Source organism: Oncorhynchus kisutch, linkage group LG6 (genome assembly GCF_002021735.2).
Source record: "Oncorhynchus kisutch isolate 150728-3 linkage group LG6, Okis_V2, whole genome shotgun sequence".
NCBI classification, from domain to species: domain Eukaryota; kingdom Metazoa; phylum Chordata; class Actinopteri; order Salmoniformes; family Salmonidae; genus Oncorhynchus; species Oncorhynchus kisutch.
The window spans coordinates 19139179-19156177 of NC_034179.2; the positions used below are offsets into that span (position 1 = coordinate 19139179).

The 16999-nt window shown below is 42.0% G+C and overlaps 1 protein-coding gene across 4 annotated transcripts; it reads right to left on the minus strand.

Annotated features, from left to right (window-relative positions):
• Positions 1 to 248: 248 nt before the first annotated feature.
• Positions 249 to 16640, minus strand: LOC109892463 (protein regulator of cytokinesis 1-like). Of its 4 annotated transcripts, none has more exons than XM_020485015.2 (14): positions 16493 to 16637; positions 7193 to 7325; positions 6968 to 7090; positions 6588 to 6821; positions 6238 to 6408; positions 5994 to 6143; positions 5399 to 5549; positions 5177 to 5313; positions 4874 to 4969; positions 3818 to 3970; positions 3389 to 3484; positions 3080 to 3184; positions 2578 to 2691; positions 249 to 975 (listed from the first exon to the last, which is right to left on the minus strand). In XM_020485015.2, the coding sequence occupies exons 1-14, from the start codon at positions 16507 to 16509 to the stop codon at positions 913 to 915; spliced, it is 1743 nt and encodes a 580-aa protein (XP_020340604.1). In that variant the 5' UTR covers positions 16510 to 16637; the 3' UTR covers positions 249 to 912. The 4 variants fall into 4 exon arrangements, with proteins under 4 accessions (XP_020340604.1, XP_031682216.1, XP_020340603.1 ...); XM_031826356.1 differs by having other exon boundaries at positions 250 to 975; positions 7193 to 7302; positions 16493 to 16632; XM_020485014.2 differs by having other exon boundaries at positions 251 to 975; positions 3080 to 3187; positions 16493 to 16640.
• Between the last annotated feature and the right edge of the window lie 359 nt (positions 16641 to 16999).

Here is a 16999-nt window from a genome sequence, read left to right on the forward strand (position 1 = left end):
TACATGGTTTCTACAATCCCACTCATCGGTCGAGGGTAGAGGAGTGTTTTACCTCAAGGTCAACGATACAATCCAGGATTGATGGCGCAGAAGATGAATTCATATTCTCTATAACCACTCAAGTTTACAGGGCCTGGTTCAATTTAAGGACTTTGGCTCTAATTGAACACTCCTCCATATGATTAAAGCCAAACTCTTGTTTCATGTGTATTATGATTTACCGTAGATTAAAAAATAAACTCAAAAGATGTCATTGAAATATATATATTTATTAATTAAGTCAAAAAATATAAAATAAAATAGGTTGACAAGACAAGACAACGCACACGTCAAGACAAAACACATTGTCAATACCGTATGTGCAATAAGAAAAGTATATTTTCAAGAGAGCAATATTTACATACAGAAAGAGCTGCATGTTGTTCTGCTGGAAGGTCTGTATCTAAACAGGATGCTTCCTCCGGTGGAGCCTGGCCATTTATAAACAAGTCAAATATCAAAAGGAATATCAAAAGTACTGCATGTAACATCTAAGGGGCTCTACCGTATCAAACTTGTGATTCACTTCCCTGGACTGCACAGTATTAATAACTGGAAAACATGGCTTTAGGATGTTTCATCCACACCTGACACATACAGAGTCCCTTTTGACCTATTCACTTCCATACAGGGTGTCCAAAAATAAGCATTACAAAAAGGCAAAATTGGTCACATTTCAAAGTAACAGCAACACAAACTACAAAAATGATTTACATCAAGATAACAAAAGACTTGAAATGACCTGAAATGCTCACTGACCATTACAAACACCGGCCATACACACGAGAGGAGTGCCAAGTGGACACAACACAACCTGTGCGGGGTGAATTGTCCACACGCACATCTTAAAACGTGGGGACCATCATGAGAAAATCAGAAAAGGTCCTTTGCTGTCGAATTGAAAACGGCATCATTTGTCTTTTTGGACAGGTCACCCTGGGGGGAATGAAAGACACATATTTTAGTAACTGATATACCCCTCCCCACCCCCATTTAAAAAAAAGCAATCTAGAGGAGTAAGCAGAATGCGAAAAAAAAGGTCAATCTTTGCTTTAAATTCATGTGTCTGGTATGGATTATTGAAGTAAACATTGAGGTGGCAGCATATAAGGCTGGTCTTACAGTGAAGTTAACTGGTCGATAAAGCCTTATGGGCCTATTATTATTATTTTTTATTCAGCTTGTGCTGCTGGCGGTAGGTGCACTTGATTCAGAAGCCCTGCACGCCAGATAATCAAAGTACTCCCATTTTGAACCATTTCATTTGTCTGAAGGAACAAACTCTGCCTACCCGGCAGACCCGAGAGAGCTAAATCAAGTGCACTGGCCTATTGAATAGCTCAAATCACCATGCCTACAGCTTCCACAACCCCCAAACTACATGAGATCTAATCACTTTAAAACCCATGACCAGAGAGACTTAAAGAACACAGCAAAGAGCTGCTGCTTTCACGAGTGAGTTCATACTTCAGTTTAATTCAGCACTGTTTTTATTCAACACTTTTACAAAACATAAAAATGCACTTCACCCTACTTCTACTCCCGCTACAACCAGAACTGTAGCTGCAATGAATGAGTAGCCAAAAGTATCGACAGCCCTGCGTTATAATTATAAGCAGCTCGTCGTGTCTATTTTAATATGGAGGTCATGAATTTGTACTCCATTACTCTAATGTACTTGTCCTCTTGCTCAGTTGTGCACCAGGGCCTCCCACTCCTCCTATTCTGGTTAGGGCCAGTTTGTGCTGTTCTGTGAAGGGAGTAGTACACAGCGTTGTACCAGATCTTCAGTTTCTTGGCAATTTCTCACATGGAATAGCCTTCATTTCCCAGAACAAGAATAGACTGAGTTTCAGAAGAAAGTGCTTGGTTTCTGGCCATTTTGAGCCTGTTATCGAACCCACAAATGCTGAGGCTCCAGATACTCAACTAGTCTAAAGAAGGCCAGTTTTATTGGTTCTTTAAAATCAGAACAGTTTTCAGCTGTGCTAACAATTGCAAAAGGGTTTTCTAATGATCAATTAGTCTTAAAAAATGATACACTTGGATTAGCTAACAACGTACCATTGGAACACAGGAGTGATGGTTGCTGATAATGGGCCTCTGTAGATATTCCATTAAAGAAAAAAAAAAGCCGTTTCCAGCTACAATAGTCATTTTCAACATTAACAATGTCTACACTGTATTTCTGATCAATTTGATGTTATTCTAATTGACAAAAAAAAAAAAAAAAAAAGTGCATTTCTTTCAAAAACAAGGACATTTCTAAGTGTCCCCAAACATTTGAACGGCAGTGTGTGGTCTGACAAGAACAAGATTGGCAGTATGCTGTGGTAATATATTAGGCATACAGCACAAACCTCATTCCTACAGAACTGGTTGAATTAGATGAATGTTGCATAGGCCTCGATTCATGTCATGCTTTTAATCAATTCTGTGAGGTAGATCTCGGCTTGCTTTTTGACTCCGAAAGTGATCTTGACTCAGAAAAGGTTGGTGACCGCTGAGTTAGAGTATAGTTTAAAAGGCTGGTCTTACAGTGAAGTCAGAGTAGCTGATGTCAACAGGTTTGTTCTCCTCTGTACCGTTGTACTCCTGCAGGGGTGTTCTCTGACTACTGCTGCTGTTGCTTCTCTCAAGGGACTTGGTTTTCTGCTTAGCCAATGAATGGACAAACAAACAGCACATCAGTCAACAAACTGAGCATGCAACACACTTCCTTCCCAGCAGTCTCTGCTAATCCAATTGAAGTATTCAATTTCTGCATCTCTTTACCAGAATGATTGACCTTGGAAAGTGGTTAGATTCTAAAGACAAGTTTTGATTTTGTTGTCAATATTCTTTCACAAGCTAAGTTGTCTGTGGCCGAATGGTTTACTGCTTGAATAAGAAAAATTATATCACAGCATCACCTAGTGGTTATTTTAATAGTTGTCCAGCAATATAAAAAGGAAGATGTTGAACATTCAATTAGGATATACGTGTGCAAGCACAAGAACCAATGATGGGCAACAGTTTGGAGTGCTGTGTGTGTGTGTACCTGCATCTGAATCTGGGAGAGAGGAGGCTTGCTGCTAGGCACACTGATGAAGGTGCTGGATGAGTTGCAGCTGTAGGCGCGCACCATGATAGGCTGTGTAGGAGTCTGCTGAAAGGACAGTCATGGTGGTCAAGGTCAATTGGCCCAGCGTCGTCTGGGTTTGGCTGGTGTAGGCAGTAATTGTTAATAAGAAAGTTAACAGACTTGCCTAGTTAAATAAATAAAAAAAGTTACCACAATAGTAAAGTGGCCAGTTGGTTTTGGAAGGGAGTGAACTAGCCCTATGTGGACCACTGCTAGTTACTGTACCTTCCTGATCTTGTTGGGGGTGAGGGCGTTCATCCCGCCATGGGCCCTCTTCGTGGGAGTTTTGAAGAGAGTTGTCATTTCCCCCTTCTTTGAGGTCTGCAACACCGAGACAAACAAAGCCTCAGTCACAGACCAGTCAATAACAAACAGACCATTCTGCTGGGGACAGAATGGTCAAATCCCTGTTTCCCACCATTCAACAGTTACACATGCTGACCACCATATGGTGTACAAGTCTATTTCAATCCAAGTTCAGCACAGTACGTTTTAGAATTGGCCTTTTGCACATGGGAACAGGGAGATCAGGTTTGTTGATAGTTTTTAAAGACAAATAGCAAACCCCCACCCGAAGCCTCTATGGACCAGTATTGGGCTGACTGGGGAACACTGCTGGGTCAATGTGAGAGCATTATGAGGGGCTGGACTTACAGTGGCACGTTCACTCTTCTCCTTGCCCCTCAGCTGTTTGTGCTCCTCCCATTGGGTGGAGATGTAGGTCATGACTCTCTGGCCCTGGACCAAGAAGGCAGTACCCTGGTCCTTCTCCCAGCTCTCAACACCAGTCCTCAGCTCTTCCTCCAACTAGTCACATCACATAACAGGGAGGATCAACATAACTTTTTTTGACATTGAATGAAGGAGGCGGTGATCTTTTGATTACCATCAACCATTGCTGCCACTTTTCAGACATTACATTTTAAAATGTACATTATATTTAAAAAAATATATACACTGAACAAAAATATGAATGCAACATGTAAAGTGTTGGTCCCATGTTTAATGAGCTGAAATAAAAGATCCCAGAAACTTTCCACACACAAAAAGCTTATTTCTCTCAAATTATGAAGAAATTTGTTTATATCCCTGTTAGGGAGCATTTCTCCTTTGCCAAGCTATTCCATCCACTTGACAGGTGAGGCATACCAAGAAGCGGATTAAACAGCATGATCATTACCACAGGTGCACATTGTGCTGGGGACAATAAAAGTTTCCTGACTGCAAGAATCTTTTAGAGAATTTGGCAGTACGTCCAACCAGTCTCAACCGCAGTCCTGAGGGCGAGTGGTTTTCTGATGTCAATGTTGTGAACAGAGTGCCCCATGGTGGCAGTGGGGTTATGGTATGGGCAGGCATATGCTACAGAGAATGAACACAATTGCATTTTATTGATGGCAATTTGAATGCAGTGATACCGTGATGAGATCTGAGGCCCGTTGTGGTGCCATTCATCCACCACTTCATGTCCAGCATGATAATGCACGGCTCAATATCGCAAGGATCTGTACACAATTCCTGGAAGCTGAAAATGTCCCAGTTCTTCCATTCTCAGACATGTCACCCATTGAGCATGATTGGGATGCTCTAGACCAACATGTACAACAGCCCTACTTTAAAAACAAAGAATATATACATTTTTTTTCTCTCCCTACAACTGCCAAATAAAGTTATTAGAGGGACATGTTGAGGAGTCAAATCCAGCCTTACCTTTGGCAACATCTTCTGAACTTTGATCTTCTCTTTGGCCTCTTTGAGAAGGGCTCCTCCTCTGTTGGAGAAGCGGTTTGGATCATTGGCCTTTTTCTGCAAAGAGGTTTGAAAATTAGATATGTTTCTATGTCAAGTGGAACAAAAACAATTCTGCACCACACTGAACATGTATCAGAAACAAGAGCAGCTGGTATCTACTGTGGATATCTTTGATTGAAAAGCATTACATGCATCAAAATACAAAATACATATTTGCAATTTATTTCACAAACATAGCTTGACCGCAAATTCCAGCATTACCTCAAAGTCCTGGAAGAGGGCCCAGTACTTCTCCCATTTCTGCAGAACCTCCAGTAAGGGTTTAGCCTGGTCATAGTAATTCTTCACCTTCAATAGCTCAGCATCATGCAGTGCCAACAATTCCTCTGTGAAGTCATCTAGGGAAAGACGGATCGGTTCGATCAGTATGTATGCATTTTGCGTATGAGTGAGAGGAAGTATTTCCATTATTGTTCTACCTACCGTCACAGATGTGGGCGTTGAAGGGTTCACGCTGCTCAGTGCCCTGGTTGCACTTGTCCCAGAGAGCCACTAGTTCCTGTCGGACCTTGTCAATCACATCCTCCAACATGGCTTTCTGCAGGACTGTCAGATGATCAACCTCCCCCTGCCACTGGAAGGGCAACAAGGTCAGGTTCAGTAGGAGTAAAAATAAATCTCTGAAACAGCGACATGAGGAGGTACCATCTGAACTTGTTCCTTAAGAAATACTCATTTACATTTTCCGTATGCCCTAATGAAGTGTTTCTGAACTCCAGTACTGTTGAAGGTACTGGAGTTCGGAAACACTGCCCTAATGATACAGGACTGTCAAACACTGATGTTCTAGCACCATTGTAAAGGTATTCTCTGTTCCCTTGTTAGTCAATTCTGGGGAAACTTAATAGTTATGGTGCCATGTTTACTGTTTTGCAGTGGTATGCCAGTGAAGCTTTGTCCAACACAGTGGTGTATGGTATGCCGGTGAAGCTTTGTCCAACACAGTGGTGTATGGTATGCCGGTGAAGCTTTGTCCAACACAGTGGTGAAGGGAGATGTATGACGAGGGAGTTCCAACCTGTGTGATTTGGTCAGAAAGGGTACCCTGCACACTCTCCTGGAACGCAGTGCGATCTTGCTCCAGCGCTTCCAGACGATTCCACAGGCACATAGCTTGTTCTTTTAGCTCAGCCAGAATATTCATTAGGGATTCCTTCTTGACCTTCATCTAAACAAAAATATACTAATATAATTGGTCAAAAGTCCTAGAACCAAAACCTTTGAGTAATCATTAGTAAGTTTTATCAAATTATTTTCAGTACCTGGGACAACAGCAGTTGGAGGGCTTTGATGTTTTCATGCGTGAGCAGGAATATCTCCTCGCCATGACACACCGACTCTTTCTCCAGACTGGTTTCTGGTTTCTGACCCATGTCCTCCATGAGCTTCCTGATGTCCTCACGCAGCCCTGAGAACACCTTTGCACGACTCTTCTACAGAACGGGGGAAGGGAGGGACAAGAGACGAGATGCTTCCAACAAAAGACAAACATCACAAGACCACAAAAGAGACTTAAAAAATAAGAAATGAATAATTGTGTTCTTAGTAATACTTGAGTCAGGTATTCATAACATTCACACAAGTCTTGCCATCCTGGCAGCTGTTGCAATACCTTTTCTTCACTGAGGGTCTTGAGGTGCTCCCGGAACTCCTGCAACTGAGTGCGTGAGGGTATGCTGCCTGTGGGAACATAATAGGGAGTGACGCACAGCTCCAAGCACAGTTCCTTATCCTGCTGCTGCAGTCCGTGTAACTCCTTCAAACGGTCCCCCTTCTCCTTGGTCAGAACCTCCACACGCAGACGCAGGTTCTTCTCGATCTGGAGGACTGTCAGGCCCTCCTCCAACTGACAGGTGGACAAGATGAAGACAGGAGGTTAGCACAATGGAAGGAAAAGAGTCAAGGGGTGGAACCAGCTAAACTATTGAGACACAGAACCTTTAAAGACCAACCTTTACTGTTGTTGTTAAGCCTGAAGAAATAACCACTTACTTTGTATGGATCCATTGACATTTCCAGACACAAGGTATCCAACTGTTTTTCAAAAGTGATGATATTGTTTCGGATGCGGTGCTTCAAAGCTTCCTCCTCAGTGATCATGTCATTCAAAAGGACCTTAAGATTAGGAATGTCAAGTCAGTCTGTTAATTAGTTACTTGACAAGGCTTCCGTTTCAGTTTTCAGTTCATCTACATTTCCTGTTTTCTGAAGCCTCACCTCAATGTGTTTCTTCACCGTCTCCATCCGCTCTACCCTCTGCTCCTCCATGATGCCCATGCTATCCCAGATGTCCACCAGCTTGGCCATGGCATGGTTTATACCCGTCACTAGAGAGAAAGCCAGGGCTTCACTGCAGAGATGAGTGACATGACCATCACATTTGGTAACTTCAGCTGGCTAAGTAGCAAACACATTCTTAACAAATCTGAATAGGATACCAATTATTGGTATACAGTTTGAAACCAAGCACTGCAAAAACAATATTTTTTAGGGGGTAGATCGGCTTTAATATTGCAGATTGACAGAATCTATGTAATTGTCTGCATTTCCAATGCCTATTTTTTAAGTAAATCAAATATTTAAAAAAATGTATACATAGTACCAGTCAAAAGTTGACACCTACTCATTCAAGGGTTTTTCTTTATTTTTACTATTTTCTACAATAGAAACATTTCACTGTAGAGCCTCTAGCACTGCTCAACACGCCTCGGCTAACAATTTAGCCTTGGTTTCATGCATGTTAACATTAGAAGCCTCCTAAGTTTGTTTTATTACTGCCCTAGCACACTCCACCAATCCGGATGTCCTAGCCGTGTCTGAATCCTGGCTTAGGAAGACTACCAAAAAACGTGAAATTTCCATTCCTAACTATAACATTTTCCGACAAGATAGAATTGCCAAAGGGGGCGGTGTTGCAATTTACTGAACTCTAGTAAGAGTTCTGTCTTACTATCCAGGTCTGTACCCAAACAATTTTAGCTTCTACTTCTAAAAATAAACCTTTCCAGAAACAAGTCTCTCACCATTGCTGCTTGCTATAGACCACCCTCTGCCCCCAGCAGTGCCCTCGACACCATATGTGATTTGATTTCCCCCCCATCTATCTTCTGAGCTCGTGACCTAAACTGGGACATGCTTAACACCCCGGCCATCCTAAAATCTAAGCTTGATGCCCTCAATCTCACACAACTTATCAATGAACCTACCAGATATAACCCCAAATCCGTAAACACGGGCACCCTCATAGATATCATCCTAACTAACTCACCCTCCAAATACACCTCTGCTATTATCAACCAAGATCTCAGCGATCACTGCCTCATGGCTGCATCCGTAATGGGTCTGCGAGCAAACGACCACCCCTCATCACTGTCAAACGCTCCCGAAAACACTTCTGCGAGCAGGCCTTTCTAATCGACCTGGCCGGAGTATCCTGGAACACCATTGACCTCATCCAGACAGTGGAGGATGCCTGGTTATTCTTTAAAAGTTCCTTCCTCACCATCTTAAATATGCATGCCCCATTAAAAAAAAATGTAGAACCAGGAATAGATGTAGCCCTTGGTTCACTCCAGACCTGCACAAAAACATCCTGTGGCATTCTGCATTAGCATCGAATAGCCCCCGTGATATGCAACTTTTCAGGGAAGTTAGGAACCAATATACACAGGCAGTTAGGAAAGCTAAGGCTAGCCATTTTAAAACAGATATTTGTATCCTGCAGTACAAACTCAAAAAAAGTTCTGGGACACTAAAGTCCATGGAGAAGAAGAGCACCTCATCCCAGCTACCCACTGCTCTGAGGCTAGGAAACACTGTTACAACCGACAAATTCACTACAATTGAGAATTTCAATAAGCATTTCTATACGGCTGGCCATGCTTTCCACCTGGCTACCCCTACCCTGGTCAACTGCCCGGCACCCTCCACAGCAACCCACCCAAGCCCCCACCATTTCTCCTTCACCCATATCCAGATAGCTGATGTTCTGAAAGAGCGGCAAAATCTGGACCCCTACAAATCAGCCGGGCTAGACAATCTGGACCCTGTCTTTCTTAAATTATCTGCCGAAATTGTTGCAACCCCTATTACTAGCCTGTTCAACCGCTCTTCGTATCGTCTGAGATTCCCAAAGATTGGAAAGCTGCCGCGGTCATCCCTCTCTTCAAAGGGGGAGACACTCTAGACCAAAACTGTTACATACCTATATCTATCCTACATCTAAGGTCTTCGAAAGCCAAGTTAACAAACAGATTACTGACCATTTTGAATCACATTATACCTTCTCCGCTATGCAATCTGGTCATGGGTGCACCTCAGCCACGCTCAAGGTCCTTAACGATATCATAACCACCATCGATAAGAGACATTACTGTGCAGCTGTATTCATCGACCTGGCCAAGGCTTTCGACTGTCAATCACCACATTATTATTGGCAGACTCAACAGCCTTGATTTCTCAAATGATTGCCTCGCTGGTTCACCAACTACTTCTCTGATAGAGCTCAGTGTGTCAAATCGGAGGGCCTGTTGTCCGGACCTCTGGCAGTCTCTATGGGGGTGCCACAGGGTTCAATTCTCGGGCCGACTCTCTTCTCTGTACACATCAATGATGTCACTCTTGCTGCTGGTGATTCTCTATTCCACCTCTACGCAGACAACACCATTCTGTATACTTCTGGCCCTTCTTTGGACACTGTGTTAACGAACCTCCAGACGAGCTTCATTGCCATACAACTCACCTTCCGTGGCCTCCAACTGCTCTTAAATGCAAGTAAAACTAAATGCATGCTATTCAACCGATCATTGACCGCCCATCCAGCACCACTACTCTGGACGGCTCTGACTTAGAATACGTGGATAACTACAAATACCTAGGTGTCTGGCTAGACTGTAAACTCTCCTTCCAGATTCACATTAAGCATCTCCAACCAAAAATTGAATCTAGAATCGGCTTCCTATTTCGCAACAAAGCTTCCTTCACTCATGCTGCCAAACATACCCTAGTAACACTGACCATCCTACCCTTCCTTGACATCGGCGATGTCATCTATAAAATAGCCTCCAACACTCTACTCAGCAAACTGGATGTAGTCTATCACAGTGCCATCCTTTTTGTCACCAAAGCCCCATATAATACCCACCACTGCGACCTGTACGCTCTCGTTGGCTGGCCCTCGCTTCATACTCGTCGCCAAACCCACTGGCTACAGGTTATCTACAAGTCTCTGCTAAGTAAAGCCCCGCCCTATCTCAGCTCGCTGGTCACCATAGCAGCATCCACTCGTAGCACACGCTCCAGCAGGTAAATCTCACTGGTCACCTCCAAAGCCAATTCCTCCTTTGGTCGCCTTTCCTTCCAGTTCTCTGCTGCCACAGACTGGAACGAACTGCAAAAATCACTGAAGCTGGAGATTCCCATCTCCCTCACTAGCTTTAAGAACCAGCTGTCAGAGCAGCTCACAGATCACTGCACCGGTTCATAGCCCATCAGTATACAGCCCATCTATTTTGCACCACAGTATCTCTACTTGCACATCTACCACTCCAGTGTTTTATTGCCATATTGTAATTACTTCGCCACATGGCCTACTTATTGCCTTACCTCCCTAATCTTACCTCATTTGCACCCACTGTATATAGACTTTGTTTTCTTTTTTTCCCCTACTGTATTATTGACTATGTTTTGTTCATTTCATGTGTAACTCTGTGTTGTTGTATGTGTCGAACTGCTATGCTTTATCTTGGCCAGGTCGCAGTTGCAAATGAGAACTTGTTCTCAACTAGCTTACCTGGATAAATAAATACAAATAAAAACGAAATAAAAAAAAAGACATCAAAACTATAAAATCATGTAGTAACAAAAAAAAAAATATATATATATATATATTTTTTTTACAAAATCAATATACATTTCATTATTCAAAGTAGCCACCCTTTGCCTTGACAGCTTTGCATACTCTTGGCATTCTCTCAACCAGCTACAACTGGGAATGCTTTTCCAACAGTCTTGAAGGAGTTCCCACATATGCTGAGCACTTGTTGGCTGCTCTTCCATCACTCTGAGGTCCAACTTATCCCAAACCATCACAATTGGGTTGAGGTCAGGTGATTGTGGAGGCCAGATCATCTGATGCAGAACTCCATCACTCTCCTTCTTGGTCAAATAGCCCTTACATAACCTGGAGGTGTGTTGGGTCATTGTCCTGTTGAAAAACAAATGATAGTCCCTCTAAGCGCAAACCAGATGGGATAGCGTATCACTGCAGAATGCTGTGGTAGGCATGCTGGTTAAGTTTGCCTTGAATCCTAAATAAATATCAGACAATGTCACCAGCAAAGCACACCTCAATGCTTCACGGTGGGAACCACACATGCGGAGATAATACGTTCACTTACTCTGCATCTCACAAAGAAACGGCGGTTGGAACCCTTCGGTTGGTCCTTCAGCTGGTCAAAAATCACAAATTTGGACTCATCAGACCAAAGGGAAGATTTCCACCAGTCTAATGTCCATCGCTCGTATTTCTTGGCCCAAGCAAGTATCTTCTTGGTGTCCTTTAGTGGTGTTTTTTTGCAGCAATTCAACCATGCAGTCTCCTCTGAACAGTTGATGCTGAGATGTGTCTGTTAGTTGAACTCTGAAGCATTTATTTGGGCTGCAATCTGAGGTGCTGTTAATTTCTGAGGCCGTTAACTAATGAACTTATTTGCAGCAGAAGTACCTCTGGGTCTTCCTTTCCAGTGGCGGTCCTTATGAGAGCCAGTTTCATCATAGCGCTTGATGGCTTTTGCGACTGCACTTGAAGAAACGTAGAAAGTTCTTGAAATGTTCCGGATTGACTGACCTTCATGTCTTAAAGTAATGAAGTACTGTCGTTTTTCTTTGCTTTTACTAAAATAGGGCTATCTTCTGTATACCAACCCTACCTTGTCACAACACAACTGATTGGATCAAACGCATTAAGAAAATAAATTCCACAAATTAACTTAACCTGTTAATTGAAATGCATTCTAGGTGAAAGAATGCGAAGAGTGAGCAACGCTGTCATCAAGGCAAAGGGTGGCTACTTTGAAGAATCTCAAATATATTTAGATTATTATAAAAAATATGTTTTACACTTGTTTTGTTTACTCCATGATTCCATATGTGTAATATCATAGTTTGATGTCTTCAATATTACTCTAATATGTAGAAAATAGTAAAAAAGAAAGAAAAACCCTTGAATGAGTAGGTGTCCAAACTTTTGACTGGTACTGTATAAAAAAATATCTATATTATTTTTCCCCAACCCTACCATCCCTCCCCTAATTGGAGTAAACTAATGGACAACACTCAGGCTTCTACATCCAGCTCATACATACATTTTACAGACAGTATATTTAAGCAATAAGGCATGTGGTATATGGCCAATATACCATGGCCAAGGGCTGTTCTTAGGCATGCGGCAACTGGTTACCAACTTAACCTCTTGAGTGTAGGGGGTGTATTTTGATGTTTGGACGACTGCCTATTTCTCAGGCCCAGAATATGCATATAATTGTCAGATTAGGATAGAAAACACTAAAGTTTCCAAAACTGTCAAAATATTGTCAGTGAGATTAACAGAACTGATATTGCAGGCAAAAACCTAAGTAAAATCAAACCAGGAAGTGCTGTTTTTCCAGAAACCTCTGTTCCATTGCATGCCTTCCTTTAATTTAAAGAGATATCAACCAGATTCCTTTCTCTATGGCTTAAACATGGTGTGAACAGTCTTTACACAGTTTCAGGCTTTTATTCTGAAAAATGAGCGAGAAGGATCACATCGCGTCATTGGATGACTGGGTGCCAGCAGAGTTTTGCATGCGCAACAGCTTGGAGCAGACATTTTCTCGCTCTCTCCTATTGAAAAAGCTACGGTCCTGTTGAAATATTATCGATTATTTATTGTAAAAACAACCTGAGGATTTATTATAAAAAACATTTGACATGTTTCTACGAACTTTACGGATACTATTTGGAATTTTCATCTGCCCCGTCGTGACCGCTCGAGCCTGTGGATTTCTGAACAAATGCGAATAGAGGTATTTTGGATATAAAAATAATCCTTATGGAACAAAAGGAACATTTATTGTGTAACTGGGAGTCTCGTGAGTGCAAACATCCGAAGATCAAAGGTAAGCGATTCATTTTATGGCTTCTCTGACTTTCGTGACCAATCTACTTTGCTGCTAGCTGTTTGTAATGTTTTGTCTGCTGAGAGAGATGTCCTAACATAAACGCTTGGATAGCTTTTGCTGTAAAGCTTTTTTGAAATCTGACACGCCAGGTGGATTAACAAACTAAACTGTGTTTTGCTATATTGCACTTGTTATTTCATGAAAATTAAATCCTTTTCGTAATTTAATTTGAATTTGGCACTCTGCAATTCAGCGGATGTTGACGAAAATGATCCCGCTAACGGGATGGGTGCGCCAAGAAGTTAATTAGAGCAGTAAAAATACATGTCAAGACCGTGGTGTACGGGCTGATATACCACGGCTGTCAGCCAATCAGCATTCAGGGCTCAAACTACCCAGTTTATAATAGTTATTTTTTTGTTTGTTTTTAATCCCATACTTCAGCCCCATTCGCAAACACATTCCTTAATAAATTGGATATTTCTTTATTTTTATTTCACCTTTATTTAACCAGGTAGGCTAGTTGAGAACAAGTTCTCATTTGCAACTGCGACCTGGCCAAGATAAAGCATAGCAGTGTGAACAGACAACACAAGAGTTACACATGGAGTAAACAATTAACAAGTCAATAACACAGTAGAAAAAAAAGGGGAGTCTATATACATTGCGTGCAAAAGGCATGAGGAGGTAGGCGAATAATTACAAATTTGCAGATTAATAACACTGGAGTGATAAATGATCAGATGGTCATGTACAGGTAGAGATATTGGTGTGCAAAAGAGCAGAAAAGTAAATAAATAAAAACAGTATGGGGATGAGGTAGGTAAAAATGGGTGGGCTATTTACCGATAGACTATGTACAGCTGCAGCGATCGGTTAACTGCTCAGATAGCAGATGTTTGAAGTTGGTGAGGGAGATAAAAGTCTCCAACTTCAGCGATTTTTGCAATTCGTTCCAGTCACAGGCAGCAGAGAACTGGAACGAAAGGCGGCCAAATGAGGTGTTGGCTTTAGGGATGATCTGTGAGATACACCTGCTGGAGCACGTGCTACGGATGGGTGTTGCCATCGTGACCAGTGAACTGAGATAAGGCGGAGCTTTACCTAGCATGGACTTGTAGATGACCTGGAGCCAGTGGGTCTGGCGACGAATATGTAGCGAGGGCCAGCCGACTAGAGCATACAAGTCACAGTGGTGGGTGGTATAAGGTGCTTTAGTGACAAAACAGATGGCACTGTGAAACTGCATCCAGTTTGCTGAGTAGAGTGTTGGAAGCAATTTTGTAGATGACATCGCCGAAGTCGAGGATCGGTAGGATAGTCAGTTTTACTAGGGTAAGTTTGACGGCGTGAGTGAAGGAGGCTTTGTTGCGGAATAGAAAGCCGATTCTTGATTTGATTTTCGATTGGAGATGTTTGATATGAGTCTGGAAGGAGAGTTTACAGTCTAGCCAGACACCTAGGTACTTATAGATGTCCACATATTCAAGGTTGGAACCATCCAGGGTGGTGATGCTGGTCAAATATGATACCAATTATTGGTATACAGTCAAACCAAGCACTGCAAAAACTTGGAAAGTTTCCTTACAAGCCAGAATCTTGTATAAAATTAGATGTGCACTTACTCTACTGGTTGTCTGTGCGGTTGGTCCTTCAGCTGGTCAAAATGTGAGACAAAATATCCACAGGAAAGTGTTGTCTTCCTGAATTATTAGAGCACCGGTACTGGCGTTGTTATATCTGTCACATGCTTACACCATGTAAACACCTTCAAGACTTTTGTTGTATCCTATCCATGTACTTCTGTCTTGTGCACGTGTCTTAGCCGATGACCAAACAATATTGACTGCCACACAGAGACCCGCATTTTGAAGTCTGTTTAATACTATTTTCCTGTGGATATTTTGTCTCAAACACATCAGACTATTCTGATTGAAATGGCAATGCGTGGAAATCATACAATTAAAATTAACTACAACTTCCGTTTAAGAACCCAACCGCTTTTACGTCACGTTGAACAGACAAAACATTTTGCAACAGACTTGGCTTAATGAATACACCCCTGGCCCGGTCAAAAGTAGTTTGCATCGGGTGAAGAATGATTGCATTAGTTGGCAAAGTTCACTCAAAACGAAAGTGAGGTAGATTAAGGATGTGGAGTAATGAGTACGATTCTGTGTTCACATGCAAAAGTGATTGCTTTTGATAAACGCTCTGCCTTTCCAATTAAATATAGTATGAAAATTTGAATATATACTTTATGGAAAGGAGATGTTGTAAGTTTCTTAATGGATCGTGTTGCCGAACAGTGCAGATTGGGTTTTCACCGGGTTGTCACTAGTTACCACAGCCAAAATGGGCTAAATCGTAAAAATACATGAAAACAAAAACTTGCTTTCCTTTCTGGTCTTAAGGTTAGGCACAAGGTTAGCAGTGTGGTTAAAAGCAGATACATTTTAGAAATAGGCAGGGTTTAGCCATAATTATGACTTTGTGGATGTGGCATTGAGATAGAGGACTCGTCATTGTATTGGTGCCATTATATTTAGTGTCTGTGACAACATGGGCATCGCCATCACAGATAGTAAAATGAGCCAGACAGTTGATCGGAAGTATACATGTGAAGCATCTCATTGGTGTTTTCCTCTCACTACCAAATATGGTGATGACAGTCACTAATAAAAAACATGTGTGATGTGGGGATGATTTAACGATAAAGTGCGTTGAAGACTCCTCTTGCCCCACGGGTCTATTCATTGCGCCAATTCTGTTGCAAAACGTTCCTTAAAACGGAAGCAAACGAAACTATGAGAGACCTGCATTTGTCCAAAAACGAGTTTAGTTCTGTTTGGTTATTAAACTGAACGTGTTCTGTAATGAATACTCCCGAGCTAGAAAACAACGTGTGTTTAACTATTGATGCGTTCAAGACACCTGGGAACACTAAAATGACGGTCAAATCATGACGTCTGATCTTCAGGTCGGAAAGTTAGAGTTCTAGAAATAGGCCCGAGTTCTTGAGTTGGAACTCCGAGTTAGATGACCATTAAACGATTTTTTCCGCCAGCCGGGTTCCCAATTCCGATATATACGAGTTACCAGTTGTTTTGAACGCGGAATAATTTAATTTAGCTAACCTACTATAGTCATTGTCAGAATATGAGTAGTCTAGTATGAAACGTTCCCCTATCCCAGCAATGGCATTGTCTTTTTGCATTGTGGTAGCTACTTCTAATTTAATTCTCACATTGCTGCAGCAAACTTAACTAGAGATACTCCTAAGTATAGCTAACGTTAACTCCTTACTAATCTGGTTAATTATAGTCACTTTAGCTAGCAAACCAAGTCAACTTACCTCCTCCGGCTTGACATAACGTTAGCTGCTCTGAAAACTAGGTAGCTATTGACGAATATAAATGTTTTACATTAAATTAAAAAGACGTGTGGCTGGCTGGTTTGAATTGTCATTATAGCCGCGACGAAGCAATGGCGGTATTCACTAATGACACTCCCCTTTTCTCGTTTTGGCCAGAGAGGCTCTCTGCCTCCGTCAAGTGGATAGGAAGCTACATTACATTTTCACTTCAGTACTGAACGTTGTCAGTCAAAATACTGTAGCCAGCTATTGCTGATTAGATGGACACGTTAGATAAACAGTTAGATCAAATTGTAATGAATGTCTGTAATAGTCTGGACATATGTTTGAACCTGTAATAGGAAAAGTCACCGTAATACATGCCACTTGGGGGTACCCAATCGGTCATCGGTCTAAGGTACTGCATCTCAGTCCTAGAGGCAGCACTACAGACCCTGGTTCGATTCCAGGCTGTATCACAACCGGCTGTGATTGGGAGTCCCATAG

Bases quoted from the DNA above. Each gene is read 5' to 3' on its own strand.
- LOC109892463 (XM_020485014.2), bottom strand. The intron at 5,314-5,398 runs GTAGGTAGAACA...GTCTTTCCCTAG, and splicing joins CAACGCCCACATCTGTGACG to ATGACTTCACAGAGGAATTG. The intron at 4,970-5,176 runs GTAATGCTGGAA...ACCTCTTTGCAG, and splicing joins CCCTCTTCCAGGACTTTGAG to AAAAAGGCCAATGATCCAAA.